The sequence below is a fragment of the Helicoverpa zea genome, chromosome 19 (genome assembly GCF_022581195.2).
Source record: "Helicoverpa zea isolate HzStark_Cry1AcR chromosome 19, ilHelZeax1.1, whole genome shotgun sequence".
In the NCBI taxonomy this organism is placed as follows: Eukaryota; Metazoa; Arthropoda; class Insecta; order Lepidoptera; family Noctuidae; genus Helicoverpa; species Helicoverpa zea.
In genome coordinates this window covers 9,927,913-9,953,304 of record NC_061470.1, presented here as the reverse complement: position 1 = coordinate 9,953,304, position 25,392 = coordinate 9,927,913, and the positions used below count along the sequence as shown (strand labels likewise).

The 25,392-nt window shown below is 39.0% G+C and overlaps 3 protein-coding genes across 3 annotated transcripts; all 3 read right to left on the bottom strand.

Moving 5' to 3' along the window:
- On the bottom strand, nucleotides 1–2,125 carry LOC124639277 (cytochrome P450 6B5-like). Its single transcript, XM_047176543.1, has 2 exons — nucleotides 724–2,125; nucleotides 1–517 (listed from the first exon to the last, which is right to left on the bottom strand). The coding sequence occupies exon 1, from the start codon at nucleotides 2,093–2,095 to the stop codon at nucleotides 782–784; it is 1,314 nt and encodes a 437-aa protein (XP_047032499.1). The 5' UTR covers nucleotides 2,096–2,125; the 3' UTR covers nucleotides 1–517; nucleotides 724–781.
- Nucleotides 2,126–11,974: 9,849 nt separating this feature from the next.
- LOC124639664 (cytochrome P450 6B5-like) lies at nucleotides 11,975–14,161 on the bottom strand. Its single transcript, XM_047177106.1, has 2 exons — nucleotides 12,754–14,161; nucleotides 11,975–12,354 (listed from the first exon to the last, which is right to left on the bottom strand). Exons 1-2 carry the CDS (start codon nucleotides 14,126–14,128, stop codon nucleotides 12,158–12,160), a joined length of 1,572 nt encoding a protein of 523 aa, XP_047033062.1. The 5' UTR covers nucleotides 14,129–14,161; the 3' UTR covers nucleotides 11,975–12,157.
- Nucleotides 14,162–19,094: 4,933 nt separating this feature from the next.
- On the bottom strand, nucleotides 19,095–21,623 carry LOC124639851 (cytochrome P450 6B5-like). Its single transcript, XM_047177356.1, has 2 exons — nucleotides 20,246–21,623; nucleotides 19,095–19,835 (listed from the first exon to the last, which is right to left on the bottom strand). Exons 1-2 carry the CDS (start codon nucleotides 21,618–21,620, stop codon nucleotides 19,639–19,641), a joined length of 1,572 nt encoding a protein of 523 aa, XP_047033312.1. The 5' UTR covers nucleotides 21,621–21,623; the 3' UTR covers nucleotides 19,095–19,638.
- Nucleotides 21,624–25,392: the final 3,769 nt, after the last annotated feature.

The window sequence follows — 25,392 nt, the reverse complement described above, 5'->3', positions numbered from 1 at the left end:
TAAGAATTGCTTTATAATGCTTTATTTAAAAAATAATACAAAAAAAGAAAGCAGCATCTAAATCTTTCTCTTCACGAAATCAAAGAAAAGAAAATAAACTATTGCCTACTTTATTTAATTAACCGACTTCCCAAAAAGGAGGAGGTTATATACTAGTAAACAAATTCTTGGTTCTATGTTCACTGATTTTGCTAACAAAATTGTAATTTTCTAACATCACTGACAATTAAGCTTATTATAAAAATGCCAATCACACTCTTCAATCTGATCAGGAGTCAACATCGGTCAGTCATGAAGTCAGTGATTTTGTCAGACGAATATTAGAGTTTCTTTAGCAATCGTTCTTCCCATCCCTCCCTTTCAATCATTTTCAGCTTGATTCCTCCAATGACCTGCGTGACCATTGACTTGGGCTGGAATTCCACCTTCGTCTTCATCCCTGGAGCCAGTTCCAAACGGTACTTCTTCAGCAAGGTTATTATTCCCGCTGTCATCTGCATTTTAGCGAACCTCATGCCTGGGGACAAAATTATAATGGTTATTTTTGAAGCAAAGTTTTTATATTGACAAAAAAAAAACATAAATCATAGTAAATTGAGCACAAGTTGAAACTTTACGCAAGCTAAAAATATATTCTTAAAGCACTACTGTTACTACGTCATAGCATCGTGGCAAATTATGATGCCAGAAATTAAATGAAACCTACATACGTTTAAAACTTACCGATACAGAGCCTTGGGCCGTCACCGAAGGGCATGTAAGTGTACGGCCTGATGTTATGCTAGTTCTCAGGCAGGAACCGCTCCGGCCGATACTCCTCCGGATCCGGGAAGTACTCCGGGTTATGGTGCAAGTGATAGAGAGGCAGTAATATACGCAGCCCTTTCTCTACCTTCAATCCAGAAGGGAAAGTATAATCTTCTGCCACTTCACGAGCTAGCACACTCAGAACTGGATATTTACGAAGGGTCTCGTCAAAGCACGCTTCTACAAATGGCAATTCCGAAAGGCACTCGTACTTCAGCTCATTGTTATGACGCCGCAGATAATCGTCCACCTCGGCTATAGCTCTCTTCTGAGCTTCAGGATTTTTCGCTAACTCATACAAAGTGAAACTCAAAGTAGTGGCTGAAGTTTCATATCCAGCAGCGAAAAATATGAAGCACTGCGCCACTAAGAGATCATCATCGACTTCTAAACTCACTTTCTTCTGTGAATTAGATTTCAAGTTTTCTAGACTGTCCCCTGTGATTGTTTTATCGTGTTTCCATTTTAGTACGAAATCTACGAAGTCATTCCGAGATGTGGGCGTATAGTTGCGCCCCTTAAAGACTCCAGTCATTAAGTTGGTGAAGAATGCTTCGACCATTGGTGGAAGTGTTGTATATCTCAGGGCATAGAAAATTGAGGGATAGATACTTCTCAGCGTGAACTTGAATGATTGGAACCAGTCCAGTATAAAAATACTGTTGCCAACTGCTGTAAACGGATTATTCTCCGTTTTGTCCATTGTTCTCGTGTCAACGCCAAATGCACAGGTTCCAATGCAATCCATCGTGTATCTCGCTATAAGAGCCCTCATTTCGACCTCGTCGCTTTTGGCTTCCTTGTCAAGAAAATCCTCAAATACGTGAGAACACTTTTCGATCAAATGAAACATGTTCTTCATCTTCGCGGAGGTAAACACAGGAGTCAGGTTCTGACGTAACACCTTCCATTGATTTCCAGAAGTGGCGAAGAGGTTCTGTGTTAACTTTTCCCGGTTACTGAACTCCGCTACTTCACGGTTACTGAAGAAGTAGAAGTCCTTGGTGATGACGAGCTTGATGAGTTCAGGGTCTTTAACGATCAGAGCCGGTTCTGTGGCGTAGTAAGCACCGATGTACGGTGCGTTCGGGAATTTGTCACATATTTCCTGTACAATATCTCCGAGAAATTGCCTCTGCAAAATATAATTCCCAAAATTTCCTAGAAGAGCAACCGGAGATGGGTGTGGCACTTTCTTTTTCTCCCAATATTGAAACTTTTTCTTTGATAAGAGGTAAATCGCGGATATTATCGAAAATACCGCGAACAACAGAAGTAAAGTGATCATGATTCACAACTTGTAGTTACTGCATAACGTGGGAGGTGTGACCGTGTTTATATACTTCGAAAGATAAATTCATGTATTACGTATCGTGCTGTGTCCACGCTTTTGTAGTTATTTAGGAATGTTCATTAGTAATTTGTCAATTGTTGAAAAATGATCGTCATGATAACCGTACATGTTGTATTATCTACTTTTATTTTTCAAATTTTACATGTCATACAAAAATTACCCAATAAAAAAGTGACTTTTTTTCATGATTGTAATTCGCTGAGCATTGAGTCGATATGAGTTTTATTGGGCTTATGTAAGGTCATGGTTCAAATAAACTAATTGTAGATACCATCAATATTAATACTTGATACATCAATCCATTTTAAACCAAATATAAAGTAGTATTTTTATTACAGCAGGCACAAGAATTACGCTGTCCTAACAGTCTCCGGTCACACACATTACTGGAATGCCCACAAAATTGTGGTCACCGTTTTACGTGTAGGTAGGTATGTACGTATTTTTGACAAGTATGTCGGACCGTGATAAGATATTATTATTTATGCTATAAAAAGAATCTGATATCACAAAGTTATAACGTCGTAGGCAAATCCAAAATCACTATTGCTGGAATTTTCAAAAAAACTTTGACCTTGGTTGGATTGTCTGGGCCAATATTTTAAAGGATGTCTATGCTGGGCATTGCGTTTAGAAATGAGATAGAGGATTGCGTCTCAGGAAGATGTTGGGTTAATAGACAGAGAGGAAGAAGATGACCAAAGAAATGATGGGTAGATTTTGTGGAAGGCAATGTGGCTTGAAATAATATTGCTTGTGGGATGATGTCGGATATAGGATACTAGCTGTTTTCCCGCGGTTTCACCCGCGTCCCGTGGGAGCTACTGCCCGCACCAGGAAAAAATATAGCCTATGTTACTTGCAAATAATATAGCTTTCTAATGGTGAAAGAATATTTAAAATCGGTCCAGTAGTTTTTGAGTTTATCCATTACAACCAAACAAACAATCAAACAAAGTTTTCCTCTCTATAATATTAGTAGAGATGACTGACCGCAAAGAATAAAAAGGCAGGGGAAGAATGATGAATAATGATGATGATCAACTTTGCAATGAATTTAGAAGCATGGTAACCCAACAAGATAACATGCTAAGCTTGATACTACAAATAGCATTTTTACATCATTGTTGATAAAAATGATATTTTTAGCTACTTAGTATCTGACTGATAATTTCATATCTCATCCGTTATGATTTGGCTAAATTTAGGTTCAAAACTGATATGAATCGAGTCGATAAGTTTTGTTCCTAGCTGATGAAATTCAATGAAATGCTTTCAGATTGAGAACTTTTATTACATCAGCTACCAACAGTTATGTTCTTATTGGTTTTTGTTGCTGACGAGATTTAATGAGGGGAATGCCCAGAAAAAGAGGTATATCTCGAAACAAAAAATACATGATATATCATACATATACCATCATCCTCCTGCCCATTTACCTATTTTTATACTTGTCTTTTTCTATATAGGTATGATGTCACCTCTAGGTGACTTTCTAGCCATAAGGTCGTCTTTCACACAATCCATCAAACCTTTCTTTAGTAGTCTCTTCTTTCGACTTTTCAGCTGGATAAATGTTCGCTATATAAGAATGAAATGATTCCATAAACAAGGGCGGTTCGTGATTTCTTTTTATGTAAAGGGCTCATTGGTTCTGCTAGGGAACACCCCATTTTTTTCTTAGTAGCCGTAGTCTTCCAGGGGCATAATCTTCCAACCAACTCTCTTGTGAAACACCTTCTAACAACTTTCATAAAAATAGAAAACCATCAAAAAAGTTCCACAGATTCGTGGCTAACTTTTCAAATAATTTCGCAGACTTATCTCCGAATCTAAAATTGGTTGTCACACTGGCGAATGATTCAACGTTGTCTTTGAGTTGACCTTGACTGCAATTGTACTCATTTGATAGTCAGACTTTCAGAGGTGCGGGGTAAGAGAGGGGGGGGGTAGTGACGTCACAAGGTGGGCGTGGCATCACTGCGCGCGAGTCAGCTGTTTCCCAATGTGACGTCAGCGCACACACCCCCCAATCGTAATGTTTGTATTTTTGCATACGTCAGATGCTGACGTAAACAAAGAAAAAATTATGCAATACAGATATACAAAGGTAACAGTATATTCGTGATGAGCTGTGTTCGAGAACATGAAATACGCTAATGTTTATAATAGATGATGTAAACAGGGAATTTTATGAAATCCTAGTCCGAAACAGTATCCACCTAGCCTTAAGCCTATTTTTCCATTATCTTCTGTATGCCGTAATCTCACAAGTAACATTATTTCTAGTCACGTAGACTTTCACACAACCCATCCATCGTTTCTTTAGTCGTTCCCTTCCTTAGTTTGAGTGAAATTATGAAATAATATACATAGCCAAGTGTTGAAATGAGATTAGTTTTGATTACATTGCATCATTAAGTACTTTAATGACATTAAAATATGGTACACCTAGCAAGTACAGATCAAGGATGAAAAATACGTCACTAAGCAACCGAGCTCGTCAGATTACCTCTTATAACTCTATTAACCTCTTGTATGCCAGTTATAAGACCATATAAAATCAACTGTATCTCGCGTATATCTGCGCACAGGCATACAACATGCTAAATATGGTCCAATGACACTACTTTGATTTATGAATCACTGCCCGTTGCCAGGTGATGAAACGATCACATATTTTTGATTACGATTACATCAGCTTAGCATTTAGTTTTTGTTACTGCAGCATCATTTAATGATTACGCAGTTACAAAAACTAAATTGATATTAATTAGACGGGGATATACATAGTAGATGGTAACAATACCTACATGATCTAAACTCGCTTCTACCTGCAGTTTCACCTGCTCTGCTGTCTCACCTATGTGTAAATTGAGGGTACCTATCTGTTTTCTGCACACTATCATCCCAACTAGATGTTGGCTTCCAGTCTAACTAGACGCAGCTGGGTACCAGTCTTTTTTGAGGAGCGACTGCCTATCTGACCTCCTTAACCCAGTTGCCCGGGCAACCCCCTTGGTGAGACTGGTGTCAGATGTACTGGGTTCTGACTGCCTGTTTTTTTTTTACTGTGTGTTTTCTGCACAACAAATTCTATAACATTTGTTCAGGCGTTTGAGCGCGCAGAAGTAACAAATCTCCACACACATGCTTATAAATATAGAGCTTTATAGTTCCGCTAGCCGTCGTATTATAACAATACTATAAGTAAAGTAAAAATGACATAAAATATAATTCAATGATTTATTTTACATAAAAAGGTATACTTACAAAAACGTTATTTCATTAAATCCAATAATACATTTTTTAATCACTTTAAAATCTATCGCGGGTATTCGGACAGCATTGCTAATTAAAAGCGTAGTGCGCGCGGAAGTAGTTGGCCGCGCCTTAGGTGGCGACAGGGGTCAGGTCCTCACCGGACACGGTTGTTTCGGGAGGTACCTGAATCGAATCGATCGTGAGGAGGCGCCCGGGTGTCACCACTGTGGGGATAGCCCCACCGCCAACCGCCAACCGCCGTGTCCTCGTCGAGGCTTTAGGCAGCGGCGACCTCTCGCGTCCGGCCCTGGTTCAGGCCATGGTCCGGGGCGAGAGGGAATGGGATGCCGTCGCCTCCTTCTGCGAAGCAGTCATGCTCGAGAAGGAGGAGGCGGAACGCCAGAGAGTTCGCACCTCTCATCCTGGCCGCCGCGCTGGAGCAGGTAGACACCACGGGCGCCGGGTGTCGCGAGACGACTCCACGTAGGCATGGGTCTGTGGGCGGTGAGTTCGGGTGGCTCATCGCTCATATCTATTTTTAGACAACAGACCCGTGTCTGCGGCGCGCGTTGTTCCACGCGCTCCTCAAAGAGATGTCAGCAACCCCAGCGGGGCCCAATGGGGCCAAGGCCTGCCGGGGCTGCGGGTTGTTCGAAAGAGATACCGCGGCCCTAGCACATAAAAAGGCCTACGACGGAACACGACGGTTTTTAGTCATTAACCCTCTTATTATAAAAACTGCCGCAAGTAGTAGTTTAAACCAGACTGAAGACGTCTTGGTTTGTTACGGTACTTACGATAGTCTTTACATCCTTATTACAAAACGTAGGCTAAGAGAAGACTGTTTGGTACTTCGATTTGTCTGTGGTTCAAATAATATCCACAGATTATAAGCAACAAATATTTAAATCATTCGTTCAATCGTTCCGAATTCTATGCGCCGTTCCTTTTTACATTACTTTATTAAGTGCATTTTGATGAAAAATAAATAACTATGATTATAAAACAAATATCTATGCGGTTGAAAATATTACTTTTTATTATTTAAAGGTAATTTTATATTTCTAGTATCTTTTAACGATATACACGATCCAATTATTCTCTTTTAAACAACTATCGAGTTTGCGCGTATAACGGAACGTCAGTTTGTTATGTTTTGTTTTTAGGTTAGGAATAACTTTTAGGAATAACTTGGAATACTTTCATCCCGATTTAAATGATTAAATAAGACGTTGTGCATCTCATTAGAACCTCTTCAAAATTAAATGCACAATAACTTATAAGTACACAGTATATCGCGTGCAATAAATTACCAAAAAAAGGAAACAACATAAAAGTAGAAAACTATCTTTTATTCCGATGTCTATTTATACAGTCAAACGCACTGATACATGTTGGAAACACAATCGGGTCATACACAAAACGCAGTATGAAAAAATAAAAAATAAAAAGGTCGTGAAATGATATAAAATTACGTTTATTTATTAGATATCAACAAATATATTATCATGAAAATAAGAAACAAGATCGTTTTTGCGAATTATAATAATTATGGAACTTTATTTTTTTTTATTGTTCACAGAAGTGACAGGTATGCCACAGAAGAGATCAAAATCAGTCTTAAAATTGAAAATCACTCTTAATTACGATATAATCAGCCTTATATTTCAAACACAAATTATAGTTTAAAGCTAAAACGATTAAAATTTAACAAAATAATGACTATGTCACATAACATAAAGTCTTTAAAGAAATGTGGAATATGAAGTCCACAGAAGATAAACTTCTTTGGACTTTATGTACCACAGAAGACAAAATACGTTTAAAAAATGTCTTCATCGCTATCACTAGAGGCCACAGCTGGTTGTCTACATATTTTAGGAGGCGAGTTTTCTTCATCACCATCGCCGAAGAAGGCTAAACGTTTTTGAGGCTTCGTAGGTGGTGAGTTTTCATCGTCACTATTATCAAAGATTCCAAGATGTGGTTCGCTTCTCTTAGGAGGTGACTTTTCATCACTATCGTCTAAGTTAACTGGTCTTAATATCTTGCCTGGTGACATAGAAACGGAATCATCTGAGTTAAATCTTTTCTTTGGGGTCAGTGGCTGAGGTACATTTAAAAATAGGTCTGGAGATGGAGTCTCCATAAAAGGTATCGGTGTTCCAGGTCCAGTAACAGTCGATGCTGATGCAGTTCCTGGAGAAGGAGCTACTGGACTTGGTATACCAGTTGATGTTGAACTAGATGTACTTCCAGGTAAGTGGATAGACTGCACTGGTATTAGGCCCATTTCAAAATGAGGACATTTTGTGTCGGCAGCACATACGATACAGCTCAGTCTTCTAGCGTGGAGTATGTTTGGCTCACTGATGCTCCAGGTAATTTGGTGGATTTTAAAAGTTCCTTTAAACGGGTAAACATTAATTGCATCTGCTATATTTTGTATCTCAGGCACATGTGAATCGTCAATTGGAATTACCATAATGCCTTTGCAATTGATTTTCGAGCAGTCAATGAAAGTATCGAGATCAATTATGTCTCTTCCGTTTGCAACAGCTTTGTCACAGGTTCTCTTGAGACAGCCGCCAACGCCATCGGGTGCGCCTTTCCCGTGACCTCTTTCAGAAAAATGCCACGTTATTGTTTCAGCACCAGAAACAGTACCAATATAGTTCACTATCATTTGGAACATAGTTTTGTTCCGGTATTGGGTTGTAGGTCCATCGCTTAAAATATGTAGATCTTTCAAATCTGGGGTAAGTAATTTAATTTGTTCCAACACTGGTTTTAAATGAGCGCAAATGAGTACGGGATCATGTCTTAAATCTTGAGAAACTGTGCAGATACATGTAGTCTTTATTGAACTTTGGGACTGTTGTTTATTTTTAGAATAATAAACACAAGTATGTAAAGACAACTGTCCCTTAGACCCGCCGAAATGAGCAGATTGAATTTCAGTTCCATACTTACATCCATAATTTTCAGAAAAATCAATGTGTAATAGGCCATCAGAGGATGTAAGATTTTGCTTTATGAAATTAATAGCTCTAAGCTGATTATAATGATTTGCGAGGTGTTGCATATAAATAGGTAAATTTAATTTTAAAATATTGGTAAGCAATAGTTGAGACGTTTTCACCTTTTCCTTAATAGTTTTCTTTACTTGTTTTTCCTGGCCTTTAATAATAACATTAACATTTTTAGTAACCCATCTTTCGTAAACGATTGTGTCACCCCCGTTTACGATATTGAAATTCACGTTTTTATCAGAACAGTGTGCACATCTGCGTTCTAAACAAGCAACATTAAGCTCAGAATTGCAACAAAGGGACTTGGCAAGCTGAGAAGCCTTAGAATAAGGCAAAATTTTTGATTGGTGTAGTGCAAAAACAATGTAATTATTGTTGGTACATATGGAACATAAGCAGGTATTTCTTGATGCTGCTGTGGGGAATATTACCCAAAAAGGACGATGACGCCGGAAGGTCTCATATGAAATATTGAGCCCAGACCTGTTGATAAAAGTCTTATGAAGATTAAGTAACGTATCGTTTAAAAGCCGTATTTGTTTTTTCACCTTTCGTCGCGTGATCGTTTCTTTTCTACCGGCAGTCAGTCTACTGTTCTCATCGTCAAGTAAAAAATTGTGTATCTTTTCTTTTAGGCTATCTTGATCAGTCCTTTTTTGCTCTTTACGTTTTTTCAGTCTCAAGATTTGCATTCTATATTTAGCTAATTTTTTTTCCAAAAGTTGCAATCTAAGAGTCAAAAATTCTGTTTTCGCCTTCAATCGTCGCCTATTTCGTGCGCTCACTGCTCTTCCACATGAAATTCTTGAAAACCTTGAACTTGGGCTTGAGGGTGGTGTATCATTGAGTATTATCTCAGTTCGTTTTCTGATTTTCTCTTTCTCTCGTCTGATCTTTGCTTTTTCGCGCCACATTTTTCTGATTTGGCGCTGTTGTCTTGGCGTAAAGTCTTTTATAGTTTTAATCAATCCGTCTTGTTTTTTACGCTGATATCGCTCTCTATCTTTTCTACGTCGCTCTTCCAAAGCAGCAGCGTCTAACTTAGCTCGAGCCCTACGCATGCTCATTTTTTTTTGTTCTCGTCGACGTTTCTTCTTCTCTTCATCGCTCAGATTTGTCCTAGACCTACTTGATCGAGGCATTTTACCTGAAGCAAACGTTTAATGCTAATTATCGCTATATAAACTTCTGAATTTTGTCTATGACTTTGACGAATGGACTGTAAAGCTCAGCCTAAAAAAAGAACCATTTCTTTTAATAATGAATAAACCCCAAAAAGTATTTTAATGTGATGGTGCAGTCAAAAATAATCTCTCCTGTGGACATGTGTCTCTCCTGTGGACATATTAAACCACAGAATAGATGTCCACAGAAGGGATTGACAAGAACAACTGAACAATGGTATTTTTATTTTTGAGGTTAGAATACAAGTAAAAATGGATTTAGAAAATACTCCTCGGAAGGTATTAAGGATGAATCTTTTATAAATTTATTATAGTGTACTTACCAAGCAATACAGGGAACAGGAAAGTAGCACTGATCTATGACAAAACTAATAAAAAAATGTTAAAAATATAATTAAATCGGGTGCCGTATGTAACCTCCACTCAGTCGACGCAGGCAAGTGACAGATATTAAATGTTGCCATTATAAAGAATATACGTTTTGTGGTAGTTATCGTACGAATAAAAATAGCCTGAATTTTTAGGTCCACAGAAAAGATGCGAACCCGTATAACCGAATATTTATTTGAAATTTTGAAATATATATTGCGCTTAAAATTTTAAAACTTATAAAATAATATACGCCATGATAAAGTACAATAAACACTTCAACGTTATCACAAGTTTTGCCTATTTAAACTAAGCATGGCTTCTTTAAATATAACAGTAACTGATCTGAACAGTCCACAGAAGGGGACATTATAACTCAAATTTAGGCAAAGATATAAAATGTATACAATATTTTAATATTTGCGTCTACTTTTTTAATAACAGGTTTAGTTTTTGAACGTTTTCTGAAACAAATGGTCATTTACAGTATTTCTTTTCTGAATTATAGTACCTGAACATACGTTTGTGTATGACCTCACACAATCTTGATCCGAATCTTGTTCGTATTATTTCGAAAAACGTAAATCGATATTTATATCGAAAATTGTCGTCAGGTAATTTGAAGAGATTTTCTCGATGACGCACTCTGTTGGGTCTCCGGACACTCTCAATAGTATTCTAACACATCCAAGTATTCCAAATCACACATATTTATATCCACTTTCGTTTTTTTCATCACAAAACAAATAACCTCAAAAGTAAATAATGTCGGAATTTGACGTTTGTCGACTAAGTACTGCAGTTAAACTAGGGGGCTCGATGGTTTATCTTTTGTACTACAGATAGTAATAGGACTTGCGATAAACTGCGTTTTGTAATAATGTTTTTTCAAGGTCGTACTTAAAGCTGGATTAAAGGTAGTACAAAAGGCGATACTTATTTGATACCGCGTTTTATAATAAGAGGGTAAGAGTCTGACACTCCCTCACCGCTGCTAACCCATAGCGGGAGGGGTCATTTGATGATTTTTGACGTCGTTAAAAAAAAAAAGTTGGCGACAGGGGTGAGGGGAGGATTGACATCTGTTTGCAACGCATATGAGATTAGACAGTGGTGACCAATCTCGAGATATCGCGGTCAATAAATGAAAATAATAAATAAAGAACAATTAAACTCTTAGAAGTGTTTACTATACCTATCTAATTATTGTGTAATTAATAGTAAAATAAACCAAAAACAATAATTGCATACATTTATTATGAAATTATTTTGTCATATTTTAATAACTTATGAAATTGTTTGTGTTCTGAAGCATTCACATCGGCTGTTCGTTTTTATTAAAAAGAAACGTATGCACTTTAAATATCATTTCCTTCGATTGTCTTTTTATCGGCGGACTCATCTCGCTATTGCAATCTTATGTGCGTTTTGTGTCAACTAGCCGGAAAGGTCAACGCATGTTGCCGTTACGAAGTACGGCGCCTAACTGAGTAAAGTGCCCTCGCCTCTCCGCCCTACCGGCCACATACCTAAGGCGCGTCCAACTATTTCCGCGCGGACTATAGTAAGAGACAAGATTTGGTTTTCTTTTGGAGAATCAAAAAGAATTATTTCCCAAGAGAATGATAGATGGCGTTGTACCTACTACGTTACTGGGCTATAACCAAAATGAAAAACTAGCGTCAAGCCCTATATGTGGCTCGGTTCAATAAAGTCACTTTCTGGACAAATTGTTTTCGGACACTCGGATAATAATCAGACTGACTTATTTTCTTCTGTTATTCCATTTTCATTCCCTCTTTACATTTTTTTTAAATGTTGATGACAAGTAGGTAGGTAGACAGGATGACATTTAGCTATATGACATTGATAAGACATGACACTCCATACACTTGCATTAACGTTCCAAAATCAGCGCCATCTAGGTATCAGCTAGGAAAATAATAAAAAAGAAAATACCTCAGTATGATTCTTATTTTAATATATTTAGTAGAATAATATATTTAGTAATATTGATTAGAATTAATTTATCCCAAGATTGATAAAAAAATATTTCAGTCTGAATAGGAAACAGTTTTCGGGAAACATATCAACTAGCCGTCGTAATACTTAAGTACATCCATGTAGACATTAGAATTTCACACATCTTATAGGTTCTTCAGTAGCCTTTGCTCCCATCCTTCTCTTTCTATCATGTTTAGTTTGATCCCCCCTATAGCTTGTGTGACAGTAGATTTTGGCGTGAACTCCACTTTTGTTTTCATCCCTGGAGCCAGTTCCAAGCGGTATTTCTTCAGCACTGTAATTATTCCGGCTGTCATCTGCATTTTCGCAAATCGCAAACCTGAGAAAAAAATTGTCTAATGAGTTTTCACATAACTTTAGGTATATGGATTAATGCTGCAGTCAAACAAAACCGACTGCCAGCCGCCGAATGTCAGCGTCTACTGATATTACGCATAACGTATGGTCGGTTAGATGTGAACGAAAACGTGAATATGTATGGAAATACAAGAAACTGCGTAACGTCCGCTCACATTTGGCCGCAGACAGTCAGTTTAGTTCGAACACAGCTTAAGATAAAAAAATGTTTTTTATAAAGGACGTATTCTTTTGCCTGACTCTTAAGATCAGGCAAAAGAATACGTAATTTATAACACTTTACAATAAAAATATATCTGAACATACTAAGGATCAGACTATGCGACTACTAGACCATCGGGACAGTTCATGAATGACTTACCAATACAAATTCTGGGGCCGTCACCGAATGGCATGTAGGTGTACGGTCTGATGTTATGCTTGCTCTCAGGCATGAACCGCTCCGGCCGATACTCCTCCGGATCCGGGAAGAACTCCGGGTTATGGTGCAAGTGATACAGTGGCAGGAAAATACGGAGACCTTTCTCTACCTTCAATCCAGAAGGGAAAGTGTAATCTTCCATTACTTCTCGAGTTAGCATACCTATAACCGGGTACAAACGAAGAGTCTCATCAAAGCATGCTTCTACAAATGGCATCTCCGAAAGGCACTCGTACTTCAGCTCATTGTTATGTCGCCGCAGATAATCGTCCACCTCGGCTATAGCTCTCTTCTGAGCTTCAGGATTTTTCGCCAACTCAAACAAGGTGAAACTCAAAGTGGTGGCCGATGTTTCGTAACCTGCTGTGAAAAACAAACCACACTGAGCAATCAGCAAATCATCATCCACTTCTAGTTCCACTTTTTTCCCGCCATCCGTCTTCATATTCTGTAAACTGTCTCCAACTATGGTCTTATTTGCCTTCAGTTTCAACATGAGATCAACGAAGTCATTTCTGCTGGTTGGCTTATAATCGCGTGCTTTAAAAATTCCAGTCAACATATGAGTAAAGAAATCTTCAGCTTCTGTTGGTACGAATTTGTATCCCAAAGCGTAGAAAATTGAAGGGTAAACAGTTCTCAAAACTAATGTAAAACTTCTAAACCAATTATGGAAAAAGAAGGAGCTGCCAACTATCATGAATGGATTTTTTTCCGCTTGCTCCATCGTATTCGTGTGAACACCAAACGCACAGTTCCCAATGCAGTCCATAGTGAATCTCGATATTAATGATCTCATTTCAACTTCTTTTGCCTTCTCTGCTTCCCTGTCGAGCAAATCCTCAAACTCGTGGGAACACTTCTCGATCAAATGAAACATGTTCTTCATCTTGGATGAAGTGAAAATTGGAGTCAAATTCTGTCGCAACACCTTCCACCTGTCTCCAGAGTTAGAGAAAAGGTTCTTGGCCAACCTTTCCCTATGGCCGAATTCAGATATTTCGCGGCCATTGAAGAAATAGAAGTCCTTGGTGATGACGAGCTTGATGAGTTCAGGATCCTGGATGATCAGAGCTGGTTCTGTGGCGTAGTAGGCACCCACGACGGGTTCGTTCGGGAATTTCAAACATATTTCCTGTGCAGTATGTCCAAGAAATTCCTTCTGCAGAATATACTTCGCAAAGTTTCCTAGGAGAGGAACCGGAGGTAAATGTGGCACTTTCCTTTTCTCCCAATATTGAAACTTTCTCTTGAACACTAAATATAACGCGGTTATTAATAATGATAACCCAAACAACAATATTGTGGTGATCATGTTTCGAAGTTGTTATTAAATGTGTTTGACTCGTTAAGTGTGTTTGCCTTTATATATCTTTACTGATAGCAAAAGTTCAAGGTTTGTTTTTCCATGTAACCATGCGTTTGTAAATCTTTAGGATATTTTTTATATTGTTTATCGTTATTGATTGAACATATTGTACCTAAGTAAAAAATGTACTTTTCTGACAGTCACAGAATTTTATTTGATCTGATTGTTATGTAAGTGTTTGGGTATCATTCAATATATTATGTAAAGGTTACAACATTAACGCGTTCAATATATTAAGATGTTGTTTTAGAAAAGCGAATATGTTGAAATGATTATATATAACTTATAATAATAAAAATATCTATAGTAAATAAGTCCAATTTTGTTTTAAAACCTTTTTTGTTTTGACAATTTAAGAAATTAATATTATGAACGTCAATAGCACAACGTGTGTTTATGATCGTTTATACAAAAATACAACTATGTCCTCGGGCCAAACAAACCCTATAAATGTTGTTTATATATGTACTTAGTAAGTAATCCTTAATATAACAGTTTTCTTGAATATCCGTTTCAAAAAGTATTGTCACTTGATTATTAATCTATAAGGTGTGCATCGTTTAATTTCATATCTAATCAATTATCATAATTATTACTGTCTATTGTCTTCGGTTGTGTCCTACTTGCGTCAGTCTCGAGTTCTCGATAGATAGTTATTTCTTTTAACTATATCAATATATTTATCATTTTCCCGGACATGGTTAATTTTTATTTGGACACCCTGGTCTTACCTTAAAGAAGTTAATAATGTACAATTTAGGAAAGAATCTAAAGCTCAACCAATTATACAGGAATGAATTTTATTCAGTGCAATTTTAAAACAAAAAAGAGTAGTTATTGATAGCGAAAGATGTTTATTTTGTAAAGGATTGTACGGTCACAGTCGTCTTAGTAGGCACGGCGAGGGCGGCAACGCGAAACCGGTTTACTGACGCGAGCTCTGCTCCAAGCGCGTAAGAATAGTTAGTATCCATATTTTGCTGATTTTAGGGCGGATAAAAAAATGAAAATATTTTTTTACTGATGCTGCAGATATGTACTGTTTTAGATCACCAGTATTTTTTGCACTGCTTAAAATTCATACCTATATTATAACTGTGAACGTTTCGTATAGATGTTTTATACAGTAATCACTCGCCTCTTCTCAATTATGTTGGGGTCCGCTTCCAGTCTAACAGGATGCAGCTGAGTCGTCGAGTCGCCGAAAGATGTCCACTGTTGGACATAGGCCTCCCTGAGGTTCGCCAATTTGCTCCATCCTCGGCACAACTGCTGTTACTTGGCCATGAGAGTAATGGCCATTTTCACTGTTCACTGGTCGAGTGTCTAGTAGCCAACCAAAATTATAACTTTTGGTTTCACAGCTCCGGTTTGCAATACGTAGCAGAAATTATAAGCAGCCTTTATCTGACAGATTTTATCGATCACCAGTGAAACCTCACAGTTATAAAACAATGGTAAAACAAAACGCGCTGGAAACCGCTTTTCCAGAATGCGGGTGAAGCCGAGAGAAATAGCTATTGTTTAGCCACAAGACATTTGAATTAGTAATAAGTTTTATCTTCACGTCTTTGTCCTAAAAATTAAGTAATATTTGGTGTCATTAGTTCGATAAAACTGAAATCATTGTGTCAATAATGTTTTGATTGATGATTACCTAATAATATAATACATCTGATAATTTTTGATCTGCCGTGTAGCGACGGCTTAAGAATACATATGTCGCTACCCCTTCTTCCAGTGGGTGTCGTAGAAGTCGACTAATGGAGTCAAAAATGCACCGAACACCAGTGCGAGAGAAGGAAAACTCGAAAAAAAAACCCTCTATCAACCCGTCTGGCCAGCGTGATAGCAGTAGGCTAAATACCTCTATGAGCAGCACAAAAAAGCCACGGCCCCTAGTTCCCGGCAGTCCCGCTATTCCCGGTCACGGTGGCGACCGTGGTTACGGTGGGACAGGGGGTGCGAAGAATCTCCGGGTTACGGGAGGCCACCAAACACAACTGACTCTTGCGACGTACAACGGCCGCACGCTACGGCTTGACTCGCATCTGGCGCAACTCGAAGTGGAACTTGGGAAGATTAGGTGGCACATATTAGGGTTATGTGAAGTTTGAAGGGAGGGGGAGGACACCATAACCCTCGAATCAGGTCACCTAATGTACTTCCGAGAGGGAGACCAACAATCCCAAGGTGGCGTTGGGTTTCCGGTTAATAAGTCCCTAGCTGATAACGTTGTGGAGGTGTCTAGTGTGTCGAACAGGGTAGTGTACCTTATCATAAAGCTCACCGACAGGTATAGCCTCAAGGTAGTGCAAGTGTACGCACCGACACATTCAGACGATGAAGTGGAGGATATGTTTGATGATATATCAAGGGCCCTCCACTTCAAAGACTCATTACACCGTTGTCATGGGGGACTTTAACGCTAAAGTGGGAGTACAGATTTGCGGCGAATCGGCAGTAGGATCCCATGGATTTGGAAGCAGGAATCATAGGGGGCAAATGCTCGTCAACTTCCTCGAACGCGAGGGGCTCTTTTTGATGAACTCCTTTTTCAAAAAGCAGCCCCAAAGGAAGTGGACGTGGCAAAGCCCCGACACTATGACTAAAAATGAGATTGACTTCATCATGACGAACAAGAAGCACATATTCAGAGACGTCTCCGTGATCAATAGGTTTAATACCGGGAGCGATCACCGACTTGTCCGAGGCTCTCTGAATATCAACTTCAAGGCCGAACGTTTCCGTCTGATGAAGGCCAGGCTCCGACCAACACTGCTCCAAACCATGACAGGATCTGAAACGTTCCAGTCAAATCTGGAGAACCGATTTGCCGCTGTGGAAACCACAACAGACGTTAACCAGAACCATGAATATGTGGTTCGGATCCTCAGGGAGGAAGGTTCGAGATTAAGGTTTAAGGTTCGTGACATGCAGCGTAAGGGCAAGAAATCAAAGCTTTCGGAAGAGACATTAGGGCTTATGAAGAAACGACGTGAAAACCCGCCTGTCACTTCGTCAGCTAAGCGGGCTCTAAACGTAGAGATCAACAAGCACGTACGACGCGACCTCCGGCGCTCCAATACTCTTGCCATTGAAAGAGAAATTGAGCTGAATCGGGGGTCAAAGGTGTTCGTACAATCTCTTGGAAGAAGCCACTTGACGAAGCTGACCACAACAAGTGGAGAAGTCGTTTCTTCGGTGCTGGCAGTCCTTTCGGAAGTGGAAAATTTCTATGGCCGGTTATACGCATCGCATGCATCTCGACCTGATACCGGAAATGAGGATTCTAGAGCCACATTAACACGCCATTTCACCGAAGACCTGCCAGAAGTCAGCAGTGGCGAAATCGAGATCGCTCTGAGACAGCTCAAAAATGGAAACGCCCCTGGCGAGTATGGCATTACAACAGAACTATTAAAAGCAGGAGGTAACCCCTTACTGGGGGAGCTCCAGAAGCTTTTTAATGCCGTCCTGTTTGAAGGGAGAACTCCAGAGGCGTGGAGTAGGAGTGTTGTCGTCCTGTTCTTCAAAAAGGGAGACAAAACCCAGCTGAAGAACTATCGACCCATTTCCCTCCTAAGCCACGTCTATAAGCTGTTCTCAAGAGTGATCACGCACGAACCGACTTGCGCGAAGACTCGACGAATTCCAACCACCGGAGCAGGCTGGGTTTCAAGTAGATTGTCAAGTAGATTGGCGATACATCCAAGTGATGAGATGTCTCTACGAAGCCGCTACAATGTCCGTCCAAGTACAGAATCAGCAAACAAGGCCCATACCGTTGCATCGAGGAGTGAGACAAGGGGATGTTATTTCCCCGAAACTGTTCACTAATGCAATGGAGGATATGTTCAAGACGCTGAACTGGAAAGGACGCGGCATCAACATCAATGGCGAACACATCTCTCACTTGCGATTTGACGATATCGTCATCATGGCAGTTATAGTTCGGCCATTCAGAGAATGCGTTCCTGACACGTCGCGATTGAACTGACGACGTAATAACATTCATTGATTATTGATATAATAATGTTGTTTTAATGCTCCTCAATTGTTAAAACGGTAAACAACCAGCAAAAATATTTTTATCGTAACTGCAACGCCATTGCAAAGTTACGTCGTCAGTTCAATCGCGACGTGTCAGGAACGCATTCTCTGAATGGCCGAACTATAGGTAGAAACAACTTTGAGGACGAGGTGAATAGGAGAATTCAGTTGGGTTGGGCTGCATTTGGGAAGCTACGTCGAGTCCTAACATCGTCGATCCCACAGTGCCTAAAGACAAAAGTCTTCAATCAGTGCGTCCTACCTGTCATGACTTACGGAGCCGAAACGTGGACACTGTCGGTACGGCTGGTCCACAAGTTTAAAGTCGCTCAGCGGGCTATGGAAAGGGCTATGCTCGGCATTTCTCTGAGGGATCGCATCAGAAATGAGGTAATCCGTCAGAGAACCAAGGTCATCGACATAGCCCACCGAATCAGCAAGCTGAAGTGGCAGTGGGCTGGCCATATTAGCCGAAGAACCGATAACCGTTGGGGTAAACGAGTTCTAGAGTGGAGACCACGCCTCGGCAAACGTAGTGTAGGACGTCCTCAGGCACGGTGGAGTGATGACTTGCGCAAGACGGCTGGCAGGAGCAGGATGCGAGAAGCCGAAAATCGATCTCAGTGGCGTGCACTTGGAGAGGCCTATGTCCAGCAGTGGACTGCGATAGGCTGATGATGAATTTTTGATCTTACCTAAACTGTTACAAAACACTAGACTTAGGAATGTTTGTTTATTAGGGGGGAAATTCCACAGGTGCGTAGTACTGTGTCCCAGACAAATCGCATACTTAGTGGCGTCCACCAGGGCTTAAGCCTGTCAGGGTTGCGGGATTGTTCGAAAGAATGAAGATAATGGCTGAAGTTACATAATTCAATCATTTATTTTACATAAAAAGGTACATAATAACATTAAAAGCATAGTAATTAATAAGCGTTTTGTCACTAAGTGCAATAATACATTTTTTTACTTAAGAATACAACGAGGTAGCAAAAACCTACTAGGCAATATTTCGCAAAGCGATTTTATATGTTCTCCAGCAATTTATAAGTTGACTATGGGATTAGGAAGGTTGCAATAATGATTTTTTACTGCTAATATATTTTTGCATGACGACAACCAGGTTCAGAGTATAATACTTAAATTACTTCAGTCTGAACAGGTAAAAGACGCAGAGGCAGGCCAAAACTGCGGTATAAGAGTGTCGTATAGGTAGATATTAAAATCTGCGAACTCGAAGAAGAAGACGTTCTGGACAGAGCGAAGTGGAATAAGAAGATACGGAAAGCGGACCCATCACGGATGAGCAGATGAGATAAACGCCAAGAAGAAGAAAAAGAAGTTTGAATAGGTAAACATTTTTTTCCCCATGGAGACATTCATAGGAAAGAATTTCATACATCTTATAGGTTCTTCAGTACCCTCTGTTCCCATCCTTCTCTTTCTATCATATTCAGTTTGATCCCGCCTATGGCTTGTGTGACAATAGTCTTCGCCGTGAAGTCTACGGTCGTCTTCATCCCTGGAGCTAGTTCCAAGCGATATTTCTTCAGCACAGTAATTATTCCGGCCGTCATCTGCATTTTCGCGAATCTCATACCTGAGGACGAATATGTCTAATAAGTTTTCACATAAGTTTATGTAAATGTATTAAGAGTGAACCATATTTTACTTAAGGGTTAGGCAAAAGAATACGTACTTTATAAAATAAAAATATGTCTGGTAGAAGTGGTGGAACTAAATAATAGTATAACCAAATCATACACCACATACATCGCTAAGAAGCGTTGAGCTAAACAAAAGCTGACAATTATCATGACTTTTGATAGTGTTCTCAGTGGCATCTGAGCTTTGGCTATAACAGGCGTATTTGAGCACTTTATTTAAAACTTTTGGTACATGGAAAGTGTTTTGATACCTTTGTGAAAGTAAGTTATAATCGTCCTGTGTACAGAATAGGTCTATGCGACTACTAGACGAGACGAACGATACAGTTCATTAATGACTTACCAATACAAATTCTAGGGCCGTCTCCAAAAGGCATGTAGGTGTACGGTCTGATGTTATGCTTGTTCTCAGGCAGGAACCGCTCCGGCCGATACTCCTCGGGATCCGGGAAGAACTCCGGGTGATGGTGCAAGTGATACAGTGGCAGGAAAATACGGAGACCTTTCTCTACCTTCAATCCAGAAGGGAAAGTGTAATCTTCCATTACTTCTCGAGTTAGCATACCTATAACCGGGTACAAACGAAGAGTCTCATCAAAGCATGCTTCTACAAATGGCATCTCCGAAAGGCACTCGTACTTCAGCTCATTGTTATGTCGCCGCAGATAATCGTCCACCTCGGCTATAGCTCTCTTCTGAGCTTCAGGATTTTTCGCCAACTCAAACAAGGTGAAACTCAAAGTGGTGGCCGATGTTTCGTAACCTGCTGTGAAAAACAAACCACACTGAGCAATCAGCAAATCATCATCCACTTCTAGTTCCACTTTTTTCCCGCCATCCGTCTTCATATTCTGTAAACTGTCTCCAACTATGGTCTTATTTGCCTTCAATTTCAACATGAGATCAACGAAGTCATTTCTGCTGGTTGGCTTATAATCGCGTGCTTTAAAAATTCCAGTCAACATATGAGTAAAGAAATCTTCGGCTTCTGTTGGTACGAATTTGCATCCCAAAGCGTAGAAAATTGAAGGGTAAACAGTTCTCAAAACTAATGTAAAACTTCTAAACCAATTATGGAAAAAGAAGGAGTTGCCAACTATCATGAATGGATTATTTTCCGCTTGTTCCATCGTCTTCGTGTGAACACCAAACGCACAGTTCCCAATGCAGTCCATAGTGAATCTCGATATTAATGATCTCATTTCAACTTCTTTTGCCTTCTCTGCTTCCCTGTCGAGCAAATCCTCAAACTCGTGGGAACACTTCTCGATCAAATGAAACATGTTCTTCATCTTGGATGAAGTGAAAATTGGAGTCAAATTCTGTCGCAACACCTTCCACCTGTCTCCAGAGTTAGAGAAAAGGTTCTTGGCCAACCTTTCCCTATGGCCGAATTCAGATATTTCGCGGCCATTGAAGAAATAAAAGTCCTTGGTGATCACGAGCTTGATGAATTCAGGATCCTGGATGATCAGAGCTGGTTCTGTGGCGTAGTAGGCACCCACGACAGGTTCGTTCGGGAATTTCAAACATATTTCCTGTGCAGTCCGTCCAAAATATTCCTTCTGCAAAATATACTTTGAAAAGTTTCCCAGAAAAAGAACCGGGGGTAAATGTGGCACATTCCTTTTCTCCCAATATTGAAACTTTCTCTTGAACACTAAATATAACGCGGTTATTAATAATGATAACCCGAACAACAGTATTGTGGTGATCATGTTTCAACGTTTTTGTTACATCTGATTGATTCGTTCAGTGTGTTTCTCTTTATATATCTTTACTGATATAATTTCCAGGTTTATTTCTCGATATGACCATGCGTTTGTATATCATTGGGACATTTTTTTTACATTATTTATTTACTTATCGTACATAATTTTTACGTTTTATTATTTTTATGCTTCTACTAGACCAAGGGACTATAAAGTCCCGGATTTTTGGGAGGTGATTTTTGGGGTCGAAGCCAACACGCTGAAGCCCTTTTGAGACAACTTTAATGGAGTCTTGGCACATAACCAACTATTATCCCTGTACTTACATTATAGAAATGTACCCAAGGACAATAATTTTTACGTTTTATTATTTTTGAATCAATGTAATGATACTGAAGTTATTGTTTTACTGTTTAAAGATACATGAAGATAGTGGAATTCGAAATAGAAATTAAATTTATTTCTTTCTTTCTCAATATCAAACCTACAAAGGAGAGAAAGAAAGGAACAAAATTAATTATTATGAAAAGTTCTCGAAACCTAATGAACTCTTTTTTCAACCTGTTGAAACAGTGTACACTTTGTTTTTGTCAGTAGTTTTACTGTTTTCTTGAATACCCATTTCAGAAAGTGTGGTCACTTATTATTTTGGTTAATCTTACAGGTGGGCATCAGTTAATTTAATATCTAATCAATTATCATAATTATCAGTGTCTTTTGTCCTAGTTGAGTCACTCTCTAGTCCTCGAGAGCAGAATAGACTTGCACAACTTGGTTAATTGTTTTGCAATATACATGGAAGAAGCCCCGGTGGGCTATTTTTTTTAAAGATGTTAAAAATCATCAAATTACCCCTCCCGCTGTGGGTTAGCAGCGGTGAGGGAGTGTCAGACTTTTACTGACTAAAACCCATCGTGTTGCTTCGTAGGCCTTTTATGCACCAGGGCCGCGGTAACTCTTTCGAACAATCCCGCAGCCCCGGCAGGCCTGCCAATGTATCTGCTTCCCGCACCAGGATAAAATATGGTCTATGTCCTTTCTTGGGATCTACACTGTCTAATCGGTTCAGTAGTTCTGGTATAAAAGTTAGACAGACTACCTACTTTCACGTGGTTGTTTGTTTTACTTTCAATCTTAATATTTGCATAATATTATTGTATTTTATGTAATATTGATAAGCGATAACACTGGTATTTACAAAGCGATTAATTGGCCTAATCATTTTAGGTACCTAATTGAACTCCAGGCTGATAAACTTTGAATCATGAATTAAAAGCAAATCTTTCTCAAACATTAAATCCACGTTCTGTAGATCCTAAACTTAGAAACCAAGCCTTTTCCCAACTACACTCGCGAGCACAAAAATGGAATACCCCCGTGCGCTATACAAATAAAACGATTGCCAATGATACAATATTTACAGTTAAATGTTTATTATGGTCTCGTTTGAAAGCCTATACTTTTAGCTTTAAGGGTAGAACCAAATAAATCATTTCCGTATTTCAGGAGCTAATCATCTTTATTTAAGACAGCAACGAAAATCAGGCGAATTAATTATGAGCTAATTTATGAGCTAAAAGTATATACTTTCAAACGAGACCATAAATATTTAACTGTAAATATTGTATCATTGGTAATCGTTGTAATTGTATAGCGCAAGGGTGCGATTCCACTTTTTTGCTCGGGAGTGTATTTTGGGGTCAGTTTCCAGCCTGACGAATAAAGTTGAGTACCAGTGTTTTTCATGAAGCGACTGCCTATCTGACCTAGTCAACCCTAGTTACCTGGGCAACCTTATTTCTTTTATGAGACTGGTTGTCAGACTTTCTGGCTTCTGAATACCCGTAACTACTGCCAAAGATAGTGAAAAGACAGTCGTGACCCATAAAAACCCGCCTTCCAAAATGCGTAGGAATATGTCATGACTTATCTACGGACCGACAGAGCGCCAAGCGTTGCGTCCTATTATCTATCAATCCATATGGATGTTACTATACTATTAGATTATTTTACGCGTCTACATAGAGCACGTGGCTAAGTCAAAGCTACGTCTCTCGATAAGCAAAGCTTGGCGCGGTCGGTCTTTCCTTGACCCAATGTTTTCTTCTATGTTTCGGAAGCCTGTTACTTGAATATCTTTGGCAATGGAATGTCAAGCCAGTATTACAAAGGGGTAGCAGTTTAGGGCTTTATTACACTTTATTAAATTCAGTAGCTTAATTAGGTTTGTCTAATTAGGTTTCAAAATGATTTAATGGAACCTACCTTCCTAAATGCAACACACATTACATTTGTCTGAATTTAGTGACAGAATCTGGAATCATTTAAACGACTGAATTTAGCCAAGTGTAGTAAACCCTATTGCCCGGGTAACTGGTTGAGGTCAGGTAGGCAGTTTAAACTGGAAGCCGACGCTAACATAGTTGGGAAAAGACTCGGGAGATGATTATGATGATAGCCAGTAGAGTAAAATCCGTAAGGCCAGATTTATTATTTATTTGGTCGGTATTTACTTGTATGTGGAATTGGGCATGGGATTATTAATATGCCTTTATAGACCCTTTGTCTTAGGATTGCGTAATTATTACTGAGGTCCTTCGCAGCTATAAAAAATCTTATCATTGGTAAAAGGTAACAGGAAAAAAATAAAAATAATTATATTTTTCAGCTCACTGAAATTTTAAAAATCATCATGACAATTATGGTACTTTGATCCCGTTATCTATTCAGTAGGTATCTTTAATATTCATCTGTATCTTATCTTTACAAAAGATAGGGGTTATTACCAAACATATAAATTCCCATTGGCGTAGTATAATTCCTGTCTTGGGACAGTTTTCGCAGCGATACCATAGTGTCGTCATCATCCCTGCCCTTTCCAAAATGACTGCTTTAGGCTCTCGTTACTAGGTTATGGGGAAACCTCCTTAGAAAAGCCGAGTAAAACGTGCTTTTGGAAAATATGCAGGAATTTGTAAGAAAGAAAAAACGTTTATTCACGCACGCGTGTGACACTGCCTTACAAAAAATAAATAAAAATTACAGTCGTTAAAAATAAGAAAATGACGAATTACAATTAAAATACAGTTAAATGGGAAATATGTGTCACACCCCACGTGAAACGGCCCTCGCTCAGCAAAATGCTGAGACCCTATACGGGACAAAAGCCTCAGCGCTGATTTGCTATCTGGTCAGCCATCCACGGACCACCCGGCTCTTACTTAGAAACGTTCTTCTTCTTTTTGCCTCGTTTCCAAGTTATTTGGATCCAGCGTAATAAGGTTCCCGCTTCTATTCCTCTCAATCAGCCGACTCACTAGCATCCACTCCTTTCTTATTATTGTCATCTTTCACTCACTGTCCATCCATTTTCCTACCTCTGCTTTTCCATCTATCCAAATTCACACTTAACACTAGTTTCCATTACCTTCGTCTCTATAACATAGTTACATACAGTTCGACCTAATAAAAGCATGTTCAAAAGATAAACAGTGGAATCAAAGACCTTAATAATTTACTTTTCTCTTATCATCTAGTTGAACTGGGGTCAACTAAAATATGTGAACAGTCATGCTGAGTGTTAACCGAAAAACTGGACTCTCATCGTGGTCAAATAGTTTTTGCTTATGTCAATATTTTTTTAGTTATGGCACTTTTTATGATTTTAGTCTGTTATCTATACTTACTAATACAATAAAGAGCAAACATGTTTTTGTTTGTTTTTATTTTAAAGGCTACGAAGTTACTGAACCAATTTCAAAAATTCCTTCACCTTTGA

What these genes read in the sequence shown, in the direction of transcription:
- LOC124639664 (XM_047177106.1), bottom strand. Translation starts at nt 14,128, where the DNA reads ATGATCACCACAATATTGTTGTTTGGGTTATCATTATTAATAACCGCG. An exon ending in CGGCCCCAGAATTTGTATTG is followed by an intron (nt 12,355 to 12,753) that starts GTAAGTCATTCA and finishes TTTTTTTCTCAG; the next exon opens with GTTTGCGATTTGCGAAAATG.
- LOC124639277 (XM_047176543.1), bottom strand. Translation starts at nt 2,095, where the DNA reads ATGATCACTTTACTTCTGTTGTTCGCGGTATTTTCGATAATATCCGCG.
- LOC124639851 (XM_047177356.1), bottom strand. Translation starts at nt 21,620, where the DNA reads ATGATCACCACAATACTGTTGTTCGGGTTATCATTATTAATAACCGCG. An exon ending in CGGCCCTAGAATTTGTATTG is followed by an intron (nt 19,836 to 20,245) that starts GTAAGTCATTAA and finishes ATTCGTCCTCAG; the next exon opens with GTATGAGATTCGCGAAAATG.